Raw genomic sequence first — 26487 nt, 5'->3', positions numbered from 1 at the left:
AGAAATTCTTTCCTGTGAGGGTGGTGAGGCACTGGAACAGGTTGCCCAGAGAAGCTGTGGCTGCCCCCTCCCTGGAAGTGTTCAAGGCCAGGCTGGACGGGGCTTTGAGCAACCTGGTGTAGTGGAAGGTGTCCCTGTCTATGGCAGGGGGGTTGGATAAGGTCCCTTCCAACCCAAATCATTCTATGATGATTCTATGATTTGTGTTTCCTTAAGCCTATCCCCTTGGTAGACAAAAGCAAAGAAGTATTTGACTTCAAAAATCCAAGATACTTTATTTCCTATTACTGGCTGCACAGATGGTTCAAGAAAGGAGAATCCTTGTTGAATCTGAGTCTGAAAGTCCATCTTCTTGATTAGTTGCCTCATAATCACCCGCATTATCAGCTAATTCAACGTCTTGATCATCATTACTCTCTGCGCTGTAATCAACTTCTTCAAGGAATCGAGGCTCATCTTCATCCAACACATAGGTAGTGGGGCTATAATGAACAAGAAGTTTCATGAATCATGTTAGAAGTTTTACTTGGAACAATACATTCAGACCATGACCTGTGTCTATCCTGACATACAACAATCCAAAAATTACCTCAGGAAAGGAGCAGTTTACATGAAATAGTATCAATTTTTTAATTGCACATAAAACAACTGGGAGCCAAACCATGTTTGTAAGACCCTGAACTAATTAGTCATACACAACTCGTTATCCAAATGTGTCATGAAAAATTAACTACACATTATAGATCTACACTAATGGCCTGTAAGAACTTCATGTAATTATAGCAGTATCAGAAGTTGTTGCAGAAGGATACAACTACATGAAGAAACAGCAGTTGCTATGAGGTGTAAACAAACTAAAAAACAGATGAGAGTCTAAAAATTCAGTTGGGAAACCTCTTTATTTTATTTTATTAAAACACACATTTTACTGAAAAGCACTTTGAGTAATTACACTGTATGCATCAGAGATGACAAAACATGGAGTCATGTTTACACCCACAACTAAGATTAAGTTCCCACATGAATCACTTGACTCATATCAGGTCTTAACATACTTGCACGCAGTTAAAACTTATAATTCGTATGTTAAGCCTTGCTTAAGGAGTTAAGGAACCAAGCCACTGCACACAGAATGGTCTACACCCTTAACTAATGGCCTCCAAGAATAAGAGGACTAACACCTTCAGTGTTAACTGGAGAAAGCTTAAAATACAACTTTCTGATCCTCTCAACTCCCTAGGACAGAGGAAAGGAAAAAAGAAATATGTGTTTTCTAGACCCAGTTTTACTAACCTCTCTTGGGACATAAAAAGCTATCTGCTTAAAAGCACTAAGTATTCCTAAATATTTCATAAGTAATTTTATATTCAGCTGAAGTCCTAAAAAGGTTTTGTAATGCATTTTACCTAATAATCAAATCATACAGAACTCATACATAATAGAATGTTCTTATTGAGAAAGATCACAGGGTACTTGTAGAAATGTTTGCATATTAATTTTGATGAATTTTGTCTTAAGGCACAAGCCTAGCCTGGCTGTGGCTTTATAATTAAAAGGATTAATCACTGCTTCTTTCTAAATGTCTTTTAGGAACTTAAGTGGACCACCTGAAATCTGCAATGCAATCTCTGTTCATTGTGCTGTTGACAGTTAATTCAAATATTGGATGAAGAACAAATGAGAAGAATTGCTAGTCCTATCTTAAGAGAAAAAAGGACAGAAGATCTAAAGAAAATAAATTATCAAAAATTCAATACAGTCATGGTCTCTGGATTTACATTTAAAACAATCTGTATCATGGTTCACTAAACAAGCTTGTACTCATTAAGCCATGAAAAAGGGAATGCTCCACAAAACTAAATACTTTTAAAGATTATTTAAGCTGTAACTAGGACAACAACCCACTATGTTGGTTAATGAACTGGGTGTCTAAATCAAAATTGTATCCATTTAGGAGAGACAAAAAATGGTGAAAATAACCAGTATCTTTGCTAAAATGACTTTTTCATTTTACCTTATCCCGATTCCAAAGCCTTTTGCTTTATTTTCTCCTTCCCATTCCTGCGGGGAAAGGGATGAGTGAGTGGCTCTGTGGTACTCAGCTGCCCCCTGGGCTCAAACCACAACAATCTGAAAAGTGTAATTATTACTCCACTGCTTTACTGAGGCTGGGTCACAAGAAATGTAGAAACCCACCTGGAGTACTGTGTCCAGCTTTGGGCCCCCAACATAAGAAGGACATAGACCTGCTCAAGCAGGTCCAGAGGAGGGCCATGAAGATGATCAGGGGGCTGGAGCACCTCCCTTATGAGGACAGAGAGAGTTGGGGTTGTTCACCTGAGAGAAGAGAAGGCTCTGGGGAGGCCTTATAGAGGCCTTCCAGTACTTAAAGGGGGACTAAAGGAGGGACTCTTTATCAGGGAGTGTAGTGAGTAGGATGAGGGGTAATGGTTTTAAACTGAAAGAGAGCAGATTTAGATTAGACATAAGGAAGAAATTCTTTCCTGGGAGGGTGGTGAGGCACTGGAACAGGTTTCCCAGAGAAGCTGTGGATGCCCCCTCCCTGGCAGTGTTCAAGGCCCGGTTGGACGGGGCTTTGAGCAACCTGGTCTAGTGGAAGGTGTCCCTGACCATGGCAGGGGGGTTGGAACTAGGTGATCTTTAAGGTCCCTTCCAACCCAAACCATTCTATGAAATCAAAGCACCTGAAAAAATTTCTTGCTGCTTAATCAAATTCTGTATTTGCCTCCCTGCCGCTCCCCATCTTCGGCATATCTTGTGACAATATATTTTTAGCTGCCATCATGCTGATTCTATGGGTTTTAATTTCCTAACTTTTCCCTTGGGCTGTTTCTAATTAACTTGCTCAATAATCCCTCTTCCTCTACCCCTACACCTCCCACTTTTCCTTTTAAAAAGAAACAATTATTTTTCTCAGGTTAACAGAGGTTTATCACACAACTACTGTTCTGTAATGTACAGGATACCATAATCTGTGTATTTTCTTTGAAGTCATGGCAGTTAAAAGAGAATAGTATATAAAAACCTGAAATTTTCCAGATTTTACTTAAACAATATTTTATGGGTAAAAGATGAACTCCTAAATAGCTGATACAATACCGTGGTCTTCATATTTATGGAGAACTTTAAGAATATCCCTTTCATTTTAAAAAGAGTATTTTCTACATCACTTGTCATTGAATACACTGAATTTAGGAATTAATAGAACTTTTTTCTAGAACATAATAATTAATTTTTTATATGACGATAATTTACTATGGGTTTTTTTTATTTACATTAATGCTCCAAACATATTAAAAAATAAACCTATTCACTAACATGGTATATTTTTTCAAACTAAAATTTGTCGCTCAAAAGATACGGTTGGATTCTTCTTTGTTCATGAACTACAGAGAAATTAATCCACAAGCCAGACACAACCATTACCAATTTCAACCCCATGGAGATCAGCAGTTTTCTGAGACTACAGGGGATGTGTATATATTTTAAAACTTTGGAAGAAAAAATTAAGAAATATTCCCTGCCAAACTATGGAGAGTTGCAGCTATTTGGGGACTTGGGAAAGGAAGGAGAAAAAATCTGAAGAACTAATGATTCCTTTTAAAACTGCATTGCTCAGGGAGGAAAAATTTTAGAGGAGAAAGAGAATCAGGAAGTATCACAAAGGAATAATTTCTCCAGACTTTTCCTTTTAATTTCCCTTTAGGGTCTATATTTTCTTTTAGAAATCAGCAATGCTGCTACAGTAGGGAACGTCACACATGCACATATATGTGCTGTCCTCTTCAGGAGCTCTTCACCTATGTGCTTTTCCCAAGTAGTAAGGGTACTTCCTCAAGGGAATTTCCAAATCTAAAGAGAACAACACATCCAACTCTTATTTAAGTCATAAGAAGCTGGGTATCCAAATCCCATTTAAGTCTTGTTTTTAAATATCCCCACTTCTAGAGTTACAAATTTTTACTCCACAGCTTAATAAAGAGTAATCTCAACACTTTCTTTTTGCTGTCACCCTGAAATACATTTTGTGAAACTCAAAACTGGATTGAATTAGTTGGATTCAACAATCATTGACTGTAGCACACACTAATATCTGCATCATACTACCAGGAATGGAAGAAAAGCTTGAAAAACAGTATCAAGAATATATAACCTGTCCATCACACTTTTTTTTTCCTCTTTTTTTTCCCCTATACTACTAGTTTCCTTATTTTGCCCTAGAGAAGACAAACAGTACTCTGATGCTACAGTCTACACAGAATTAAAAGCAATCACTTTCCTTTTGGCCAGAAGTGGGTGGCCAGAGGAGGATGAGCATTGCCACTAGGGCCACCACTGAAATTCTGGGTCTCATCTTTGATAGCTTTTTCTTCCAACCTTCTGAAAGGGACAGATGGGACAAAAGTTGCAGCATAAGATACCTGCTTTTTAACTAAGTTGTATTCCTAAAGTACTGGAAGAAAGACCAAGAAAAGCTCAAATACTGCAGGAGAGTAGGAAGGAAAAAACTTTTACTCCCAGGTGAAGGAGAAGTATGCACATGTATGGGCAAAGTTTAAGAGTCATTAAGGGGGAAAGAAATAAAGTAGGACAAATCCAGTTTCCTTCTGGCCGCCTAGAGAGAGACCCTTTACAAGAACATCTTGGACACATTCTCACTGCTTATACCCCTCACTCCTTCCGCACGAGTCTGATGTCTTTTCTCAAGTGTAAGACTAAGTGCCGGGAATGGATTTTGCATCAGGACTTTTCCTTCCCACAGCTCCTCTTGGCAGTCTAGTTTTTCTACCACTTTCTACACATGCTGGGTCCCAAAAGCTCAGTCTGCTTCTCTGCTATAATTAAATCAAATTAACAAACAAAAATACACCATGTTCTAAAATACAGCAATGAGCCTCAAAACAATCAATGAAATTACCAGAATTTCCAAAAAGAGGTCAAGTTATTGCGCAAAGGATAATTCCAGTAAGTCCCAACAGTTACAACTGCAGTCATGTGTTTTTGTTTCATTGCATACAGAGCCTATCAAACCTGTCAGCATAACAACTATAATTCTTACTACAAGATCGATATTATATTTAGTCTAATCTTTTCCATTTGGAACTGGGGGAGAAAACATTGGCAAATGGGTTTGAAATAATTAAAGAAAAATAAAGTGTTTAATTCATCACTTAAAATGTTAAAGTGCACTGCCAGAGGGAAATAAATCTACTTATTGCTTTATTTTTCTTAAGTCAAATGTGTTTCAGACATGGTTCAAAATGAACTCATGGAAACTGTGCCTATGTGTAATGAAATACTGGAGGTATATTTTAAAATATTAGCATTTACTTGGTCATTTTAAGTGCAACCAGTAAAATCAAAAAAGAACTTGAGAAACCCTCAAAAATCATTTGCGAAATATAAAAGCACTGCTTCTGCGTGTTTAGACTTGAATGTTTAAACTTGCCTGCTTATCCTCTAAAGCATTAAAATTGTGGTTTTGTAAAAAGTAACACTAGCAACACCCAAAATATAAAGGAAATAACTACAATCTTAGTCATTGCTCTACTCCAACATTACAGGGACATTACATCTGTGTAAAAACTATTCTTTTATACTTCTTATTCATTAATTTTTTACCTGCATTTTCTGTAGGTAGCTTCTCATTCATCTCTAATGGTAAGTTATAACCCATGAATCATGTCAGTATAAGAAAAAGTATATAAAGTATAAGAAGTACTTTTATTATAATAGAATTATGGGAATGGAAGTCTGGGCATATAAAGCAAGGAATAGTGTGACTATCTTCTCACCCATGACTGCCTCTGAAGAGGAACAGAAATAAGCTTTATAAATTTTATTCAATAGAGGCTCTTCTTATACTTCCATCACTCAAGTGAATAAACACCTAATAAATAGATACCTCAGCTGATAGTTATTTTTAATATCTTGTCTAGAACTGTACAGAAACACTAAAACTTCAGCACATGAATCAAAAGACAAATCAACAACATATTTCACAGACTTGGCATACAGGTTTCAAGAGGTGTTAATAAAAATCTGGTTTTAAGAAACAGAAAAAAATTAAACTAAAATCTACTTCATGTTAATTGCAAAGAGAGGGACTTCTGCTGCACAGAAAAGTAGCCAAATCCTTACTGGGCGCGGGGGAAAAAAAGAAAACCATAAGAAGCAAACTTTTCCTTCAAACAGCAGTGAGGTCTCATACAGCTAGGGTGCTCAACTCCCTTGTGTTTCAGTTTTAAGAGTACCCAGAAATACCAGCCACAGGCTTCTCTATATTTCATCATCATTGGCCTGGGAAGATGGAAAAGGAAAGCTCAAGAGTTTGCTAAGCATTATTAGAGGTGTTGTTAGTAACTGGTACTCACTGTATCTATGTAAATTAGTTGTACTATTCTAGCAAAACGTTCTAGAGTGCCTCTCACACCCCCAAGATCACATGAAAAATTATGTTTATGGAATCTGAATGAACTGGAACATCTTGAGATAGTGTCCAGGCTTCTTTTCACTGTACAATGGAAATACAACATTGCCTTGAAAACTTGTTCAGTGATCATACAAAAATATTGCTTAAATAAAACCTACCCCCACCCCCCAACAAAAGCCTCTGAAAGACCAGGGGGAAATCCATGCTGAACCACAACTTCCTTTGGCTGTTAAAATCTGAATATTCCTCATCTCTTTTTTTTTTTTTCTTGAGGAAAAGATCCCATCAATACTTATCTACTACAACTTTGTCCAGTACTTTTTGAGACAGTACAATTAATTAAAAAAAGTCTATTATATTAAAATTTATTTAAAATTACATCCAGAATAGAGGAACATGGTGTCTCCATTACCATAAAAGAGCTGTCCTTTAACTACAACCTGTTTTACAGTATATGCTTCAGTTCTGAATATAAGCCAGTCCCTAAAAATAAACAACATGAAACCTTCCCCTTGAGCATCATCATTGATAAACAGTATACGTTTCTGAACTTTCTGCTGAGACATGCAGTGAGTGCTACCAAAGACAGGAAACTTTGACCCCAAGGAGATCTGGCACAATTGTCATATGGGTATATTTTTTGGGGAGCAGAACAAAATTGCTCTGCGCTAGACAGACTTTTCCAAGTAATTTCCAAGTCTGATGGCCTGTATAGATCCTCTGGAAACAAAAATCAGACCATCTCTTAATTCCACTTATGGCAGTATTAATCCCTTTAGCAACAAATGAAAGAAGATTTTAGACTGGATATTAGGAAGCATTTCTTTACAGAACGGGTTGTTGGGCGTTGGAATGGGCTGCCCAGGGAGGTGGTGGAGTCCCCATCCCTGGAGGTGTTTAAGAGTCGGGTTGACACAGCGCTGAGGGATATGGTGTAGTTGGGAACTGTCAATGTTAGGTTAATGGTTGGACTAGATGATCTTCAAGGTCTTTTCCAACCTTGATGATTCTGTGATTCTGTGAAGATAATGTGCAAACATAAATGATTATAAGGCAATCTTATTGCTAATAGTGGAGGTACTGTGAACAAAATTATAGTTTCTTGCTTATGCAAAAATGATGCACGTACATGGCTTCTACGGCACACAGCACAGCTCTCAAAATAAGAAGGAGTCAACCCAGTTATCCAGATAGCAAATTCCTATTACCATGCATAGAGATAGATCATTCCTGTCTCAGAAGGATACAGGAATTATAATTTTAAAAAAAGAATAAAAAATCTAGTCATGTTCTAGATTTAATAGAGGAACATTTTGCCAGGCTAAGTATTACGTACTTAAATTATTTTCAATGTTTTTAATTAGAGGTGATTGCTTAGGTAACTTTGGTTAAACAAATTTGTTTGATTATGCATCAGACAAATCAGTGGCTGTACCTAAGGCTGCTGTGGTTACACATAAAGTTTAAGAAGAGTCACACTTGAAAAAATGGACAGTGTGATACTAGGCCAATATTCCAGTAGTGACACAGACAGCAGTACAGTTTACACTTTTCTCTGAAAAACATGCTGTTAAGTGCCTGATTGCACTCTTTCTTTTTAAATAAAAACCATTTCCACTGAAATAAATGAAATAAATATCTGTATAAATAATTATGATAATCAAATCACTTTAAAGGTGGGGTCAGAACATATACAGAGTTAGGTACAAATACACAATATGTCTTAATGCCACATTTTAAAGATAAGTTGTTGGAATTTACACATTTATTTTTTCCATCACAGATTCTCACACAGATATACAGTATTGCTAAATGAACACTGAGAGCAAGGTACCTATTTTCTCTATTCTTAGAGAGGCCAGGAGAGGGGGCATCAGAACTGCCATCCTGGACTTCCAAAGGGCTGACTTTGTCTTGTTTAGGCACCTGCTTGACAGGATCCCTTGGGAGACGGTACTGAAGGGTATAGGGGTCCAGGAAGGCCAGACACTCTTTAAGAAGGAAGTCTTAATGGCACGGAGCAGGCTGTCCCCAGGTGCCGTAAGAGAAGCTGGCACCAGAGAAGACCACCCTGGCTGAACAGGGAGCTTTGGCTGCAACTCAGGGAGAAAAGGAGAGTTTACGGCCTTTGGAAGAAGGGGCTAGCCACTCACAATGATTACACAGATGCTGTGAGGCTATGCAGGGCAGAAATCAGGAGGTCTAAAGCCCAGCTGGAAATTAATCTGGCTTCAGCAATCAAGGACAACAAGAAATGTTTCTATAAGTACATTAACAGAAAAAGAAAGACCAGGGAGAGTATCCATCCCCTGCTAGATGCAGGAGGAAACATGGTAGCAAGCGATGAGGAAAAGGCTGAGGTGCTTAATGCCTTCTTTGCCTCAGTCTTTAATAAAAAGACTAGTTGTACTGAGGGAATCCAGCCTCCTCAGCCAGAAGACAGAGACTGGGAGAATTGAACCCCCCACAATCCAGGAGGAGATAGTCAGTGACCTACTGCATCACATAGACACACACAAGTCTATGGGACCGGATGGGATACACCCGAGGGTGCTGAAGGAGCTGGCTGGGGTGCTCGACAAGCTGCTTTCCATCATTTACCAGCAGTCCTGGCTGATCAGAGAGGTCCCGACAGATTGGAAACTGGCCAATGTGACGCCCATCTATAAGAAGGGTTGGAAGGATGATCCCAGAAACTACAGGCCTGTCAGCTTGACTTCGGTGTCCAGGAAGCTGATGGAGCAGCTCATCCTGAGTACCATCACACAACACATGCAGGACAACCAGATGATCAGGCCCAGTCAGCATGGGTTTATGAAAGGCAGGTCCTGCTTGACAAACCTGATCTCCTTCTACGACAGGGCGACCTGCTTATTGGATGAGGGAAAGGCTGTGGATGTTATTTACCTTGACTTTAGTAAGGCCTTTGACACCGTTTCCCACAGCATTCTCCTGGTGAAACTGGCTGCTCGTGGCTTGGATGGGCACACGCTTTTCTGGGTATAAAACTGGCTGGATGGCCGGGCCCAAAGAGTTGTGGTGAATGGAGTTAAATCCGGTTGGCGGCCGGTTACGAGTGGTGTCCCCCAGGGCTCGTTTTTGGGGCCACTCCTGTTTAACATCTTTACTGATGATCTAGACGAGGGGATCGAGTGCACCCTCAGTAAGTTTGCAGATGACACCAAGTTGGGTGGGAGTGTTGATCTGCTCGAGGGTAGGGAGGCTCTGCAGAGAGACCTGGACAGGCTGGAGCGATGGGCTAAGGCCAACTGTAGGAGTTTCAATAAGGTCAAATGCCGGGTGCTGCACTTGGGCCACAACAACCCCCAGCAGTGCTACAGGCTTGGGGAGGAGTGGCTAGAGAGCTGCCGGTCAGAGAGGGACCTGGGGGTGTTGATTGACAGCTGGCTGAACAGGAGCCAGCAGTGTGCCCAGGTGGCCAAGAAGGCCAATGGCATCCTGGCTTGTATCAGAAATAGCGTGGCCAGCAGGGACAGGGATGTGATCTTACCCCTGTACTCAGCACTGGGGAGGCTGCACCTCGATTACTGTGTTCAGTTTTGGGCCCCTCACTACAAAAAGGACATTGAATTACTTGAGCGTGGCTAGAGAAGGGCAATGAAGCTGGTGAAGGGTCTGGAGCACAGGTCTTATGAGGAGCAGCTGAGGGAACTGGGGTTGTTTAGTCTGGAGAAGAGGAGGCTGAGGGGAGACCTCATCGCCCTCCACAACTACCTGACAGGAGGTTGCAGAGAGCTGGGGATGAGTCTCTTTAACCAAGTAACAAGCGATAGGACAAGAGGGAATGGCCTCAAGTTGCACCAGGGAAGGTTTAGACTGGATATTAGGAAGCATTTCTTTACAGAACGGGTTGTTAGGTGTTGGAATGGGCTGCCCAGGGAGGTGGTGGAGTCCCCATCCCTGGAGGTGTTTAAGAGGCGGGTCGACATAGCACTGAGGGATATGGTGTAGTTGGGAACTGTCAATGTTAGGTTAATGGTTGGACTGGATGATCTTCAAGGTCTTTTCCAACCTAGATGATTCTGTGATTCTCACTTTTTGCTATATATTTTTCTATTTTAGTGTTATTAAAGAAGATTAACATTTAACAGATTTACATTTAATAAATTTAAGAATAAAGCCATCAGATATAAGAAAAACAGTTGTTAATAGATTTCTCCAATAAAGTTCAGTATTTGTTATGTCAATGTTCCTTATGTGATAAAAATCATAACTCTAGCAATGCAGAGACTCTGGTTTCTTTTCCACTGCCTTCATTTCCTTAGTGCAGAAGCGTTTGGTTATTATGTTTCACCATCTATAGCTGTGTAACACTCAAAGGTCATGATTAGGGGAAAATATTTTTTAAATTATTTTTTCTAAACACAAATTTGGTTTCAAAAGATTGAATGAAGTTAATTCAATGAACTCTCTCCAATTCAAAATTTTGTCTTTCAGTACAATTACTTTTGTGATTTTCATGACCTGCTCCTTAGGGATGGAGACTGAAACTTCCTGTTTTTTGAAGTTCCTGAGTACCAGTTACCTTTCTCACACAACAGGATTATAAACATTTCCATGTACAGTCTCAATCATATTAATCTTATTATGAGCCTCATGTTATTTTTCATCTATGCTCACATGTGCCAAGCCAACTACACTGTGTTTTTGCAGTAGTAAGTCTTTTATACTGGATTTTCTGAAAACACTAATAAAACAGTCCCCATGCCCCTTGCTCCCACCAATAAAATATAAACTAAGTCAGAGACAGTTTTCCTCCTGCCCCTAGCATAGTCATACTTTACATGCAATTCATTTTGGTACATAATAGTTATTCTATAACTAGCTGTATTAATGAAGTATTTTAGCTGGAAAAGGAAGTTCAAACTATGCGTGTCTATTCATATCCCTCTCTTCAGGATTTGTTTTATTTCATAACATCAAAACAACCCACCTTCATGTTTGTTCTTTTTCTCATCTAGCATTACTCAAGCGTGCTATCATACAGAAAGCAGTAACAACGTTTTACTCACTGGAAGCACTTTCATACCCATTATAAACAATATGCTTTAAAATTCCAAAATGGAAGCTGATCAACTTGTGTACAGACTAACTATGGAAATCCTGTTCCAGAATCAGGACCATAACTATCAGCTTTACTGTAAAGTTTAGTTTCACTGAAGTGAGAAAATCTCTCTCAATAAATGATTGTGCTGATCTATTGAAAGTTTCAGAAGTATTAGAAAGCAGTAATCCTGGTTTTAGTTTAAGGTAACATCTAGCACCAACATTTAAACCAGACAACAGTTTTCTACTTCTTTACCACAATTGCACCTAATTGTCTACAGTGTGCAGATCAGTTAAAGCTTAACTAGAGTGGTAAAGCATAACCCCCACTACTCCGGAAAGAAGGTCAAGAACTATACTTTTTTTTAATTCACTTCCTTCAAATGTCTTTAGAAGTGGATTTTTTGTGCATGTATTCATGTGAAGTGGTATGTTAGAAGGCTGGCTGGTACATGACTCCTCACCCTTTTTTATCACATCCCAATAGACTTTAGCTCTCTGGCAGATACTATGGGGAGTGACTAACATATGACATTCCTTAATTCAGCAGGTGCTGTTTTAAGGCCACTCCATCACAAGTAACATTAAACAAACTAAGAAATCCAGCATTTTTTTTTTTTTTCAAGCACAGCCACTAACTACCTGTGAACTGGGATGCTAACCTTCTCCGGAGAAACAATATAAAACACAGATTCTGTATCTGAGACAGCTAATATAAAATTATGTGGAAATCTGGGGCTGTTTTTCAATGCCACCCTGATAATTAATTACTCACAACCACATCTTGATTCAAAATACCGTAACTGAGGTTTAATATTTCAAAGAAATACATTTTTACTGAAGCTTAGTTCTAATAAAATTGACAATGATATAACACTTATGGATGAGAAAAATATGGTAGTCTCATTAACATATAATAGTAGCTGAAAATGAAAAAAAAAGTAAATCTTTTAAAAACTGGGAAGTATGATAAATAGGTGTAATGTTATTAAATTTTGAAGTTCAACATGCTGCATCAATGCACACAAGGAACTCAAGAAAGAAACACGTGCCCTTGCTGAAAGACTGTTGTTTAGAGGCCATCCATAATAGCTGTCAAGTGAAACTGCCTTTCAGCCAGCCTGTATTTATGGAAGAATTTGTATTTGCAAAATTATTAAAGTGTACATGGCAGAAATGCCAAGGGAATAGGAGCTTGGCTGTGAAAGTTCTGAGGGAGAGAAATGCAACTAGATTGTGATTTTGTAATCACAGAATCGTCTACATTGGAAAAGACCTTGAAGATCATTTAGTCCTCACACTGACAGTTCCCAACTACACCATATCCCTCAGCGCTATGTCGACCCAACTCTTGAACACCTCCAGGGATGGGGACTCCACCACCTCCCTGGGCAGCCCATTCCAACACCTAACAACCCGTTCTGTAAAGAAATGCTTCCTAATATCCAGTCTAAACCTTCCCTGGCGCAACTTGAGGCCATTACCCCTTGTTCTGAATAATAGAATAATGTATATATAATTAATATTAATATTTAGTATTAATAATTATTAATAATATTAATAATAACATAATATATAATAATGTATATATAATCCTGTATTTTAATTAACTAAATTAGCACTCTAATTTGAAACTGCCCACAACACCAGCACTCAGTGTCTTTTGAGGACAGACATAAAGACATTTACCCTTTTTCTCAGAACCACAGACTGGCTGAGGTCAGAAGGGACCTCTGGAGATCATCTTATCCAACACCCAGCTCAAGCAAGGCCACTTACAGCAGGTTGCCAAGGAACGTGTCCAGACAGCTTTTGAATATCTCCAGGGATAAAGACTTCATATCCTCCAAGGTAAACTTGTTCCATTGTTTGGGCACCCTCACAACAAATACATATATAACCATTATATACATATAATGCTTAAATGGAATTTCCTCTACAGTTTGTGCTCGTTGCGTCTTAGCCTGTCAAAAGACACCACTGGAAAGACCCTGGCTCTATCTTCTTTATAACCTCCCTTCAGGTACTTGTACACCTTGATAAGATGCCCCCCTGAGCCTTCTCTTCTTCAGACTAACAGTCCCTGCTCTCCCTGCCTTTCCTCCTATGGGAGATGCTTCAGACCATTCATCATCTTAGGAGCCCCTCACTGGACTCCCTCCAGTATGTCCATGTCTCTCTTGTACTGGGGAACCCAGAGCTGGAGACAGTAGTCCACGCGTGGCCTCACCAGTGCTGAGGAGAAGGGATGGATCAGGTCCATCATGTCATTGACCTGCTGGCTACAATCCTCCTATGAAGCCCAGGATACCATTGTCCTTTGCAGCCAGGGCACACTGCTGACTCATGTTCAACTTCGTGTCCACTATGACCCTCACAGTCTTTTTGCAAAGCTGCTTTCCAGATGGTCAGCCCCCATCATGTACTGGTGCATGGGGTGGTGCGACAGTCCGATGAAACCATAATTAGTGTCTCAAACATATGATAAAGAACTTTGTTAAAGGAGATGGTCTCCATGGGCACTCTGGGGTTGTGCAGGTAATGGCAAGAAGACGTGGCAAGGGGAGGGGGTCCCACAAAGGTGAGATTGCACTTTTCTGGGGCTGAACTTCCCTATCTTGAGCAACTCTGTGAAGAGTCAGTAGAGAAGCCATTTTCACAATGCATGTGCCAAGAAGAAAGGTCAGACAATGCTGCAGGGACGGGGGAGTAACTCCCCAACAACCCCCAAGCCCACCAACCCATTTCCAGAAGATTCTGAAACTACAAACTACACATGCACCAAAGCAAAGAGAATTTGAGAAGCACAGACTGCGCATGATGTCTGATTAGCCCAGTGAGTCCACCTGGGGGAGGAGTGAAGAATTATAAAAGGACACAAATCAAAGCCCTGGGTGGTGCACCCCTCCGGAACTGGACATCTAGGCTGGCTAGACCAACACTGGAAGCAGGACTGGTGAAATCTTTCTTTTGTGTTTGTCTTTCTCACTCTTTCTCTCTTGCTCTCTTTTTCTCTCTTTCTCTCCTTTTCTCTATCCCTGTGTGTAAGGCAAGGCTTGTCAGGGCATGTTGTAAGATGTGCTGCTTGTCAGTGTATGTAGTAAGGTTTATGGTTTGTCCCAGTAGGTTATACAGTTTACCACTTGTTGTGGAGGTTGAAAGGCTTACTGACAAAGTTTCATACCAGTATCTGTTGTGAGCAAGTAAAAGTTGAGCTTTGTGAATTAAAGAATCCCTGGTGTCATTTTGCCTTAATCCTGATCCGGGAATCAGCGAATCTGAGTCGCCATCCTGAGAAATCGGGACATGACAGGTTGTTCCTCCTCAGGTGCAGGACTTCACACTTCTTGCTGAACTTCATGAGATTCCTGTTAGCCCATTTCTACAGCCTGTCAAGGTCCCTCTGGATCAGCCACTCCTAGTCTGGCATCGTTTAGAAACTTGCTAAGTGTACACTCTGCCCCACTGTCCATGTCATTAATGCAGATGTTAAACAGGAGTGGACCCAGTATTGTGCCCTGGGACACACTGCCAGTTACTGGCTAGATCAGTGCTTCTGATCATCACCCTCTGGGCCCACTTATTCAGACAGTTCTCGGTCCACCTCACTGTCTGCACAGACCTCATCAACTTCCCTACAAGGATCTGTGGTAGATAGTGTCAAAAACCTTACTGAAGTCAAGGCAGACACTATCCGTAAATTCCCCATGTCTACCAAGCCAGTCATTTCATTGTAGAAGGTTATCAGGTTGGTCAAGCATGACTTCCCTTAGTGAATCCATACTGACTACTCACGATCTCCTCCTTCTTCATGTGGCTAGAAATGCTTTTCAGTATTAGATGTTTCATCACCTTCCCATGGATCAAGGTGAAGCTGACCAGCCTGTAGTTCCCTAGGTCCTCCTTCTTCCTCTTCCTGAAGACAGAAATGACACTTGCTTTCCTCCAGTCTTCAGGCACCTGTCTCAATCACCATGATCATTCAAAGACCGAGAGTGGCCTTGCAGTGATATCAGCGAGCTCCCTTAGCACTTGTGAGTGCATCTCATCAGGACCTATGGACTTATGTAAGTCCAGTTCGCTCAAGTATTCTCCAACTTGTACCTCTTCCACCAGGGGTAAGTCTTCCTTGCTCCTGACTTTCCCCAGACTCTGGGTCCTTAGGTTACTAAAAGCTGGTCTTGCTAGTAAAGGCTAAGGTGAAGAAGGCATTCAGTAGCTCAACCTCTTCCATGTACTGTGTCAACAGGGCTCCTGCCCCATTCAGCAGTGGGCCCATGTCTTCCCTAGTCTTTCTTTTACTACTTACATACTTATAGAAGCTCTTCGTGTTGCCTTTGACATCCCATGCCAGATTCAACTTCAGGTAGACTTTATTTTTCCTAACCATGTATCTGCATACTCAGACAGTGACTCTATATTCCTCCCAGGTTACCTGTCTCTGCTTCCACCTTCTAAGTATTTCCTTTACATGTTTGAACTTTGCCAGGAGCTCCTCATTCATCCATGCAGGCTTCCCAGAATTTCTGCTTAAGTTCCTGCTCAGGGGGGTGGACTGCTCTTGAGCTTATGGTCCTTGAATATTCAGCAGCTTTCCTGGGCCCCTCCTCCCTCCAGGGTCTTTTTCTATGGGACTCTTCCAAGATGCTACCTGAAGAGACCAAAGTGTTCTCTCCACACGTCCAGGGTTGTGATCTTTGCCCTGCTCCCTCCTCTTGGGAGCTTGAACTCCATCATCTCATGGCCACTGAAGACAAGGCTGCCCTCATGTTCACATCCCAACCCGCACATCCTTGTTTGTGAGTACCAGATCCAGTAGAACACCTCTCAGAGCACTTTCTGCTTTTTTCAGCATCTGACATATGACTCTCTCCCAGTGAGCCTACCTACACTCCAGCGGGGCTTACACACTGGTGGGGGTTACTCCAAAGCCACCTTCTGATCGTATCTCTTCCAGGATTCACTAACTCACCCTTGCCTAAACACAAAACTTGATCTGACAGTAAAAATCCAGCCATTACAAGTATCCTAATGCTGTACTAGTGAGCAAATGATACTGGGGGATCCAGCCATCACTGGAGTGATAGATATCCACACATCACAGCTACTCTTCATACATTTTTAACAACTTCCTTAAGACACTCTTCTATTGTTCTTATCACCTTTCATCTAATACTTCACTTTTCATTACTATCTATAAATGCTAAGCATGAACACAAGCTCCAGTCTTTCTCAGTACTCCACATTCTGATAACACTTATGTGTTTAAATGCTAGCACTAAACATCATCTCCCCCTTCCATAGAGTACCACAGATGCCCTCCCATATCTCTCCTAGTTTTCCATGGTCTACAGATAAACTGCTCATTAGTCTAGCATCTAATGAAAGTCTTAGTCTCAAGCACCTCCTTGTTTCATCTCCACAAAAACAATAATAAATTTAATTTTTCCCCCAAATTTCCACTGTATGGCTTTAGCTAAGCCGGAGCTACAGCCAAGGCCCCTATAAAAACATTTTTGGCTCTAAGTATGCCAAGGGGTAACATATAATAATGTGTAAATCTTACTCTTTTCTAATTTAATACTTTTCAGAAATCTGGAACTCTTTTTTAATCTCTAACCAGATCTTCAGAAAGAGATGTCTGTACATTTGAAATCACTTATGTGCTGTGCATTCCCAATTACCATGTACATGTGGATACTTCAGTGATGAATTACATGAATGGAAATATACAATAGCATGCATATTTTTGCAAGCCTATCTAGAGCTTTAAGAATTGGCAACTTAATAAGTTAGCCACTGAGCAGATAGGATACATTTCTTTTGTGACCCAAACATTATTTTACATCTTTAAATGTTGTTATATCTCTAACATAGGGGAAAAAAGAAAAAAAAAAAGTTTGGAAGAAAAACTTACAGTTCTTACAATGCTTTAAGACATGTACTTTAAGTCTGTCTAAACACATTTTTAATACTGTAGCCAGTAATAAAGAAAAGAAAAAAATGCTCTCAGAGACAATTGAGACCTAAGACCTACTGAGTTTTACTGCATAGAATAACTCCCCAGTGACATTAAAATTGCCAGTGTTTATCCCAGCAACAAATGTGACATATAGTCTAACTCTGCATTTATTGTTTTCTTCAAAAGTTTGAATCAATTGAATTAAAACAATAGGTCTCCAATATATTCAGATTATTGTTACACTAACAGGTCACAACACATCAACATTATTTTTGACGAGTGGAAGAACTTTTCTGAGAGAAATCTTACATCACTTGAGAAACTGCAATTTTTCCTGAAAAAAAGTAAATAGAATAAAAATGTGTACTACCTTGTCACTTTACAGCTTGACTCAATCAGCTCATTTTCAATATCCAACAGACTAGAAGGTAGGTTGTATTCCAAAGGTGAGGTCATTCTTTTTAAACGCAGTAAGCCAATACAGAACTTTGCTCCCATCTCCTCCAGTTCTCTTGTCCCTATCTGCAGTCCCTAATTTAAAAATAAGATTTAAAATACAAAATAGGTACATGCAGATGGACCCACACATACTACAGAATTACTATTTAAAATACATTTTGTTATTTTATTTAATACACTCTCTTGCTCTAAAGACAGAACAAATAAGAACTGTAGAATAAACTTAGCGAGAGTATCAGAGAAAGCTCAGAGAATAAATACATGATTCCTCTAAGGCTGAACAGACATTTCTGGATGCATCCACATTCTTTTGGAGCTTCCTAGTCTACCCTTCAGGCACATCAGTATTAAAAGGACTTTACTCAGTGGCATTGGAAAAGGGACAGAGATCATGTCCAAATTTGTAAGTATAAATTATTTTTAAAACCTGAGACAAAATTTATAAAAAGGTACTTCAAATACTAAGATTTCAAATACAAGATTCTTCAACAGAAGTTCCATCAGAATGAAAAAAAAAGAGTGAATTCATACTGTATCTGTGATCAGGTTCATAGCTATGTTCTGACACATAAATAAGACTATTTAAGGCAACAAAGTTACTCCTTGACACAAACACCTCTTCCCCTCCTATAATTTAGAGGCTCCGTGTATTAATTCTGAAAGCATTTATTCACACATTTAGTAATTAAAAGCAACAAACACAAAGTATCAAAAGCCATAGCTGTTTTCTAACTTGAAACAAGGCATTTTCCTCTGCAAAGAGTATTTAGGAGGTAGAACTTACAGAATATTCTCCAAGTTTACACATGTGATAAAGCCTCCCATCAGATAATTCTACACTTTTCATTTAGCCAGCAGTGCAGTATGTAGGAACACAACCTCTAACCTCAATTACTTTATGAAAAGAGAATGATATTCCAGAGTGACCCTCAACAATTATGGAATTGGCTAGTACTGACTGTATATACACTAACAAATGCAATGGCACAACCCAACTCAATCTCTCCCTTTGCAATTTCTGTATCTCAGGAGAATTTAAAAGGATTTTAGTATGGATATTCTAAACCTCTTAAGGTGAATGGTAGTTAAAAAGGAGCTTTGTCAAAACAAGCAGGGAAGCAGAAGAACCAAGAATTGGTGGTAAGCTTTTACAAGTAGGAAAATACATGATGCAAAAGAATGAAATAGGAATTTTTTTTACTAAAAGCTAAAAAAAACCCCCCACACAAGCTTTGTATATGTTGCCACACTGACGCTGTATTTTAAAATACAAGCTTTAAGAGAAAGTGTTATGTTGCTCCAAAAATGCTACAGTCTGAACATTCTTCATATACTTCTGTTTAGAGCATAAGCACACTTAATAAATGGAAAGTTTCATGTAATTTTTCGTGTGAGATCTTTTTTTCCTCGGTAGTCTTCATAAACAAAATGCTCTTTAGTAACAAGAAAGCTAAAGCTATATCCACTATTCTAAACAGTGCCATCCTCCAGCCAAATGGTACAGAAACCTGTTAGCAGTGAACAAGAGTTGGATATTTGAGTATTATTGTTAATAGTAATACTACTTACCTCTTTTACAATGCTTTTGTGCTGTAGGTTTCAAAGCACTTTATTAATAAAGGAAGAATTATCCTCACTTTACTGATGGAGAAATGGAGGCAGAGAGGGTTGAAGCGATTTGCACAGTGTCTCACAGCATGCCACTGACCCCGCTGGGAACAGAAATCAGTTCTCCTCACTCCCAGTGCAGTACCTTATCCACAGAGGCCAATTTTTTGGTTTTGTTTTGTATTTGTTTGCACGTCAGTAACATTCGAAGACCCCAATCATAGCTGGGGCTCCACTATGCTAATCACAGGAAGACACAGTCCCTGCCCCAAAGAGATTAAAATAACATTAAGGACAAGAGGCAACAAGTATGCAGAAGTGGAAGGAGAAGGGTAACAGTAATCTCACTGTTACACAGGTTACTAACGTGCACAACTTGATGGTTCAGAAACTTTTCCAATCATTGTCTACATCTGTTGCTGAAGAGGATATCGTTAGTTGGCAGATTCCTTATAGAGAGTATACAGGAGTGGCTTTAAGTTGAAAAAGGACAAGAGCACAGTATGAAAGAAAGTGCAAAGACAATTGTTAGAAAGATAAATAGCGTGTGCACGTTCCGTGGCTGCTATTTTCATCACAGCCAAAAGAGGATATAATTAAAGAGAGACCTAAATGGATCAGATTGGAGGTGGATAACTGAAATGCCTGGAAGATAAGTTTGAACTTACTATACTGAAGGTTCTACATACTTGCAGTAAATGCCCATGCCAAACTCTAGATTTGCTTCTGTCATTACTTTAAATCATAATAGAGAATGCAGTACTACACAGCTGCCAAATACCAAATTTCTTAATTCATTATTACTCTTCTATCAGCCAAATCTCTTAATTTCCATTAAACAAGAGACCTGAAGCCTGTTTCAGGAAATAGTAATAAACAGTTGTCCTAAATAGGGGACCTGAGGTGAAGTTCATTTTCACTGAAGCCTTGATTACACGCCTCTTCTTGATCTTCCAAACACCTGTTCTAGTACCTTTAACTGTGGCCTATTAAAGTTCCTTAAGTGTTACAAGCATTGCTTTTAAGCACAAGCCACCTGGAAACAGCTGCATTTTTTTTTGAACATGCACTGAATTTTATTCTTTTTCTTTACATTTTATACATCTGTCTTTCTTCTAGACAGCAACATTTTAGACGGCTAGTTGAAGTCTTCCTTACTAAGCATGTCATGAAAATACCTTCACATGAATACAGTGTCTTGGTGCTGAGCTTTCCTTCATGAAAGCAAAGATGCAAAACCAAGGCACAACAGATTGTGACCTCAAGTTGAGAAGAATATTCCTGTAATATGTCAGTTGGACAGTAAAACATCATCTTGCTCTTCTTTCTTATTCAGCAGAGGCTACAAAGTTGTGATCATTTTTGAGAACTCAAAATCTAGAGACTGAAGAATCACAGTAACTGACAAAGTTTGTTGACTGAATCCTCATGTCCTAAAGTCTTCTCTTTACCATGCATCATAAGATTGCCAGGTTACAAAATCTTTTCGATTAACTTAAAAATTAAGCAATACTCCCAAATTTATTAATCTTTAATCAGGAAAGGGATTTATTTCAGTTTTCACATGGTTTGAATTATTGAAGAAATGGATCTTTTTTGTCTGGCATCTTAATTATCCTCCATAGTAGATCCTGGAGCACCTTTTCACCTGAATGTTTGCTTTCCAGTATCTTGAATCACAGATGACTGAGCAATATTTGCAACACTAATTCTCAATGTACTACAAAGACCCCACACAAACAGTTAAAACAAGATTGCTTCCATTGGTAACTCTGTCACCAGGGATCTTAAATTCAGGTTAGAATTGCTAACTTCAGTTCAACAGCTTCCTGGCTGGAAATAGTCCAGCATCACCATTGTCTGAGTAAAACAAAAAAGAATAAAAATTTGATGTTCTGATATTATCCAGCTTTAGCAAAGACTCAGCATTTCCTTCACAAAGAACAGAGTTGTTGAGTAATCCTTTGTGTTTTGAACAAAATTCAGCAATGCCATACCAGAAGACGACTGGAAAAGTGCTTCAGACCTCTACATTATACACAGTCAGATCTGAACTGTCCTGTCCTTTGGGATGGGAAGTAGGAGGAGGGAATTTCTACAGTTCAACTCCTTGTGTTTTGAAATAACATATTATGAAATACGTCATCTAATTTATACCACAAGTTTATTCAGAGTTGCTGGTCCCACACCCTCCACAAAAAAAAAAGGTTGAGCCTTTTCATCTCTTTGACCTTCTCACTGGAGAAATGTTGCTCTTTTCTTGTTCTCTCTAGTCACCTTGGCCTTTTAGATACATTTTCTTAGTAAGTCTGAGCATTACCATAGTGAAGAAAAATGAAGAATCTTCCTCTATGTTCAGAGGATGACTAAAACCTGACGAACTGTTTTATTCCAAATGAAATGAATGACAGAACAGCAATTTGATGTCATCAGCTAGTTTATATTACATAGAAGAATGCTCTTCCCTTTTGAGTAAATGATTTTTCCACAGAATTCAGCCATTTTTTCCTCCCTTACCAAAGAACAGCTTTTCAGATTAAGCATCTTGAAAGTTGGATCACAAAAGCATCTTCAATTCACCTTTCTTAAGAACTTTCTGTAGCAACACTGCTAAATCCATGAAGGTTCATGCTTAAGAATATTCTAGAAGTTTCAAAAAGAAGCAAGTTGGATGTATTGTTATTTTTTAAAGCTCCATAATGATGTCACCTGAAGAATAATGGAATGTTCTGACAACAAGCAGGAATGCTTCTCTTGTTAATTGACAAAGTTAACTCATTCATTTTGTAGTTACAGACCTACTGAAATTTCAGCCAAAATATCTGTCTTCCTTCTGTCTAGGGAGATAAGCATGGGTGTTGGAGCATACCTTAATACATTAAATATACCTTGTTCCAACTTTTATTTTTTGTTCCTGCCCCACGCCCATCCTCTTGATCCTCTTTTTTGTCAAGCACCTTGAGTCTTGTGGTCATTTTCTTGATTAGCATTCCTAAACTCTATTTTCAAGCAGAAGAAACTGTGACTTCTTCATTTTAAAAACTTGTTTCAATTTGTAGCTAAATTTAACCCAGTGACAGAAGTTGAAGATCAGATGTTCGGGTGGTGGTTCTTTTTTCTCTACAAATATTTCTTTGAAGTAAATTTTTACCTGCGAGAAACTACAAACAGGGTCCCCTTTTGTTTTCAAAAATCCAGCCCTGTTAACATTTCTGAATGAGACAAATCAAAGACAAGTTTTATTTGTATTTATAAGTCTCTTTCTGCAGCTACACAGGAAAATTCTGTAAAGCACATTATTAAATATCTGCTAAAGAACCATGAACTGCCATGGTGAAGTCTGAAATTACCATGTGTAAAGGAAATTTTTATTCTAATATTGGCATTTATTACTACCCAGTTCTAATAATCTACTGGAAAGAAAAGCTCTGATTTTTTAACTACATACATATGTGTTATAAGCAATAATTTATATCAATCTTGTTAAAACAGCCAATAAGCATAACATACTATGGGGAAGAGGTTAAATGACAGATGAAGACTGTTATGCAATCTGTAATACTGTAAAGTATGTAATTTCACTCTAACATTAGTGTACACAGATCTTAGATGAGTTTTAGAAGTTTAAAGCAAGCAAGCAAGTGGGGTTATAGAACAAGATATCAATGCAAATGGAAGAAATTATAAAGCAAGAACAGTTTAACTGATGTATTTTCTTACCTTATATTTGCCCTGGTCACATCCACATAACGTGCTTTCCATTGTGTAGCTCCTTTGTACTCCTATTTCTCTCCAGACAACAACTCGCGCTGTTGATTCCTTGGACTTTTCCACTACAAAGCTGCAGCTGCCCATGCAGAATGCTGGGGCAGTTTGACTCAGAATCTTGGGGAGTGCCTGCAGAACATCAATTTGAAAAATTCAGCAGTTATTTTATTTCACTTACGGAAGCGGGGAGTGGGGGAGGGGAATATGCAGTCATAAACTATTATAAGAAAATTTTGCTGCAATTCAAATGAAAAGAACAAGAATGAAAACATTTCTCCATATTGAGTTTTCAAAACTCAGTGAGTTCAAGCTACAATAGGTTTGCCATTTCCTACTTATTAAAATCCTCCTTTTCCTATTCAATACTTAAAATTAAGTGTTAGTCAAGTGGGTAAGAATCAGGATACAAAAGAATTCTTCAGGTGATCACCATCTCCTCCTAATTCACCTAGCTAACTTTTCTCAAATTAAGTCTACTACATACCCTATCTAATTAATTAATTAAATTCAGTTTCAGACTGTTTCAACAATCCAATTTGCAGACCTAACAGTATTTCATTAATACATGAAATTCCATTTGTATTCAGCAAAGCACTAGGTGCATATTTAACTTCAAGAATGTGAATCAAAGTTCATTATAACTGTTTACATGACAGCTTTGGAAAAAGACAAGAAACAGTTATGCAAATATCTGTGTTTCACTAATGCTAAATGACTACATTCTTTCCAGCTTTTATTTGTATCAGTTAAGCCAAAAAATACATGACCACTCTGAATTTACTATTTTAGTAGTACATATACCATTATTATTACAAGCTTGCCCAAATATTTTAGTCCTCTTTTTTGAATCCAAATGGGTTTTTCACACAACCGTTATTGACTATTGTCATTTGTGCACTATAGTAGTGCAGACTGAAGTGACAAAACCCCATGTGACAAAACCCCATATATAAAAATATGGTGAGCAGCAGACACGAATGGCATCAGACTCAGCATCCAGGAAATGACACAAGAAAATCAAGGAGTGAATTTTTTTAGAAAGTAGGGAGATTTGAGGAAAAAAAATCTGAAAGCATTCGTACGCATTTACACTCACGGATGCATAACAAGCATTTCAACGTGTATTCCACGAGTTTTTCAAACTTAGCTGCATCTTCTCAAAAACCCCGCGGGGTTTGGATGCATTAGGTTGCATAGATTTGCAGTTGCCACAAGGCGGCAGTGGAGTTACACAGAAACGGGTAACCCGGAATTCTTTATAAATATTTTGGAATTTTTGAAAGCATATACAATGCAGTGGATGTCGTTTGTGCAAGTTTCTTATGGCACATGCTTTCACTACACATCTTTATAAGAGGAACCTTGCCTATTTCCATACAAAGATTAGTATTTCTCAGAGCAATTCAGTATTTTTAATTTCTTGTTCCTAGAATATTGTTTACCATGCTTAAGTGACTCTTTTTTTCATTCAGTCCTTATAAATGCACAGAAGTGTATTTTCCATGTATTTGCTATAATGGTAATGTTGAACACAAAAAAGCACATATTGGTACAAAGACTCAAAAAAACTAAAGCACTCTACTAACATTAAATCCTTAACTGTGTTAGTGTACAATGTTTAAAACTTTCAAAATACTCTGAAGTACACTCATGAACTAAAAAGAGATCACTCTAAGTCTGCTTATGCGATAAAGTCACTATGTGCACAGAATAATATTGGGAAGATAATTGAAAAATGTATTCCAAATTCATGCCAAGTGAAAAAGGTACAAATGTTGAACTTACCCTGTAACCAGGGTCTTCCATCAGGTCACAAGAGGCAGCATTAACATTTGTGTGCCACATTGTCTCTTTGATGCTGCAGCCATACATAAATACATTCTTTTTACGAGAGTGACCATGATAATCACAGTAGACCTACAATAAATCATTCAGCAAAATAAAGCCAAGACATACGGAATTAACATTTTACAAAAGAAACAGAAAGACAAAAAATTTTATTTGTACTTTTGAAGAAATTAGGAAACACGACTCCTTATATAATTAACTTGTGTCAAAAAACGCAGGATTTACCTGAGGAAGGTTTAACCTTCTACCCTAGCAAAGGAAACAGATTTAGATATAAAGGTTTGCAGAAGACCACTTCTCCAAGTCAAATTTAAGTGTGATACAGTTTACAAGACCGTATTAAACTGCTTAATTTACAGACTAGCTACATAGACAAGATTAAAAAGATTCAGAATTGCTTACACACACATACTCACCAAAGGTAAACGTTTTATAGCAGCCAGATATTGCAGTAACCCTTTAGCATGGTAAATAGTGGGATGCAGATCTGGATTTGGATTTTGCCACTGTCTGTTTAAATCTTCTCCACTTAAAGAGCAACGGTGGCTATTGCGGGGGGGGTGGAAAAACGCATGATGTAGTCTGCATTATCATACTTTTAAATAAGCCTCCCCCCCACCTCAAGTTTTCCTCATCACCACTGTTTCTTTGGAAAGAATCTGGTAAGAAACAAACCTCAGTTTTCTAACATGCCAAGTAATAGAAGTGTTTGGGGTTTTTTAAGTTATGTTTCAGAAAACCTAAAAATAAATTAGAAGTAGCTTCTTATATGAAAGTCAATTGTAATCTTGCTTATTTGCTGTTGAAAATGAAGGCTTGTGATTCTATTCAAATGCTAGTTTGAAATCACTGATTTTTAATATATATATCTTTACAGCTCTGGTGTCTTAACTTCTGTAATATAAGGACTAATGTCAATCTGAAATCTAAGACTTGAAACATGTTAGGAGACACATTGATGTGAGAAAAACAAAAAAGAAAAAAACAACCAACCAAAAAGCCCAGAGGCCAAATGAAGATAATAATCTCTGTATTCAGTCAGCTATCAGACAGAATTTTTAAACTTATAGAAATTCATGTTCATGCATTCATCTTCAGTACATTTGTCTTTAGATTGCATCTGCTGGGACAGAGCTCTTATTGTCACTGTATTAAACTTTCACTTGTATTCCGAATGATTTAATTCCAGGTCTTCTGTTCTATGCACGCTTTTACATATATAAAGACAGGGTTCTACTCAAATCCATAATTGATTGTATTTTTATTTTGTTCACAAAACCTTTTAAAATACTACCCATAACTAGGCTAAGAAGGAACTGTA

General features: G+C 38.5%; 1 protein-coding gene across 12 annotated transcripts in view; it reads right to left on the bottom strand.

Annotated features, from left to right (window-relative positions):
- Positions 1-249: 249 nt before the first annotated feature.
- The window catches only part of AGTPBP1 (ATP/GTP binding carboxypeptidase 1), a 74932-nt gene continuing 48694 nt past the window's right edge, over positions 250-26487 (bottom strand). For 7 of the 12 annotated variants that reach the window (XM_074855595.1, XM_074855598.1, XM_074855597.1 and 4 more), the window contains 5 exons: positions 25583-25712; positions 25104-25235; positions 23271-23447; positions 17854-18014; positions 250-482 (listed from right to left, as the gene is read on the bottom strand). In XM_074855595.1, the coding sequence (XP_074711696.1) occupies positions 305-482; positions 17854-18014; positions 23271-23447; positions 25104-25235; positions 25583-25712 (778 nt within the window). In that variant the 3' untranslated portion in view covers positions 250-304. The other 5 variants (XM_074855601.1, XM_074855603.1, XM_074855605.1 and 2 more) reach the window with 5 other exon arrangements.

Source organism: Strix uralensis, chromosome Z (genome assembly GCF_047716275.1).
Source record: "Strix uralensis isolate ZFMK-TIS-50842 chromosome Z, bStrUra1, whole genome shotgun sequence".
NCBI classification, from domain to species: Eukaryota; Metazoa; Chordata; class Aves; order Strigiformes; family Strigidae; genus Strix; species Strix uralensis.
Note: the sequence above shows the minus strand (reverse complement) of the source record. Positions and strands in the feature narration are given on the sequence as shown.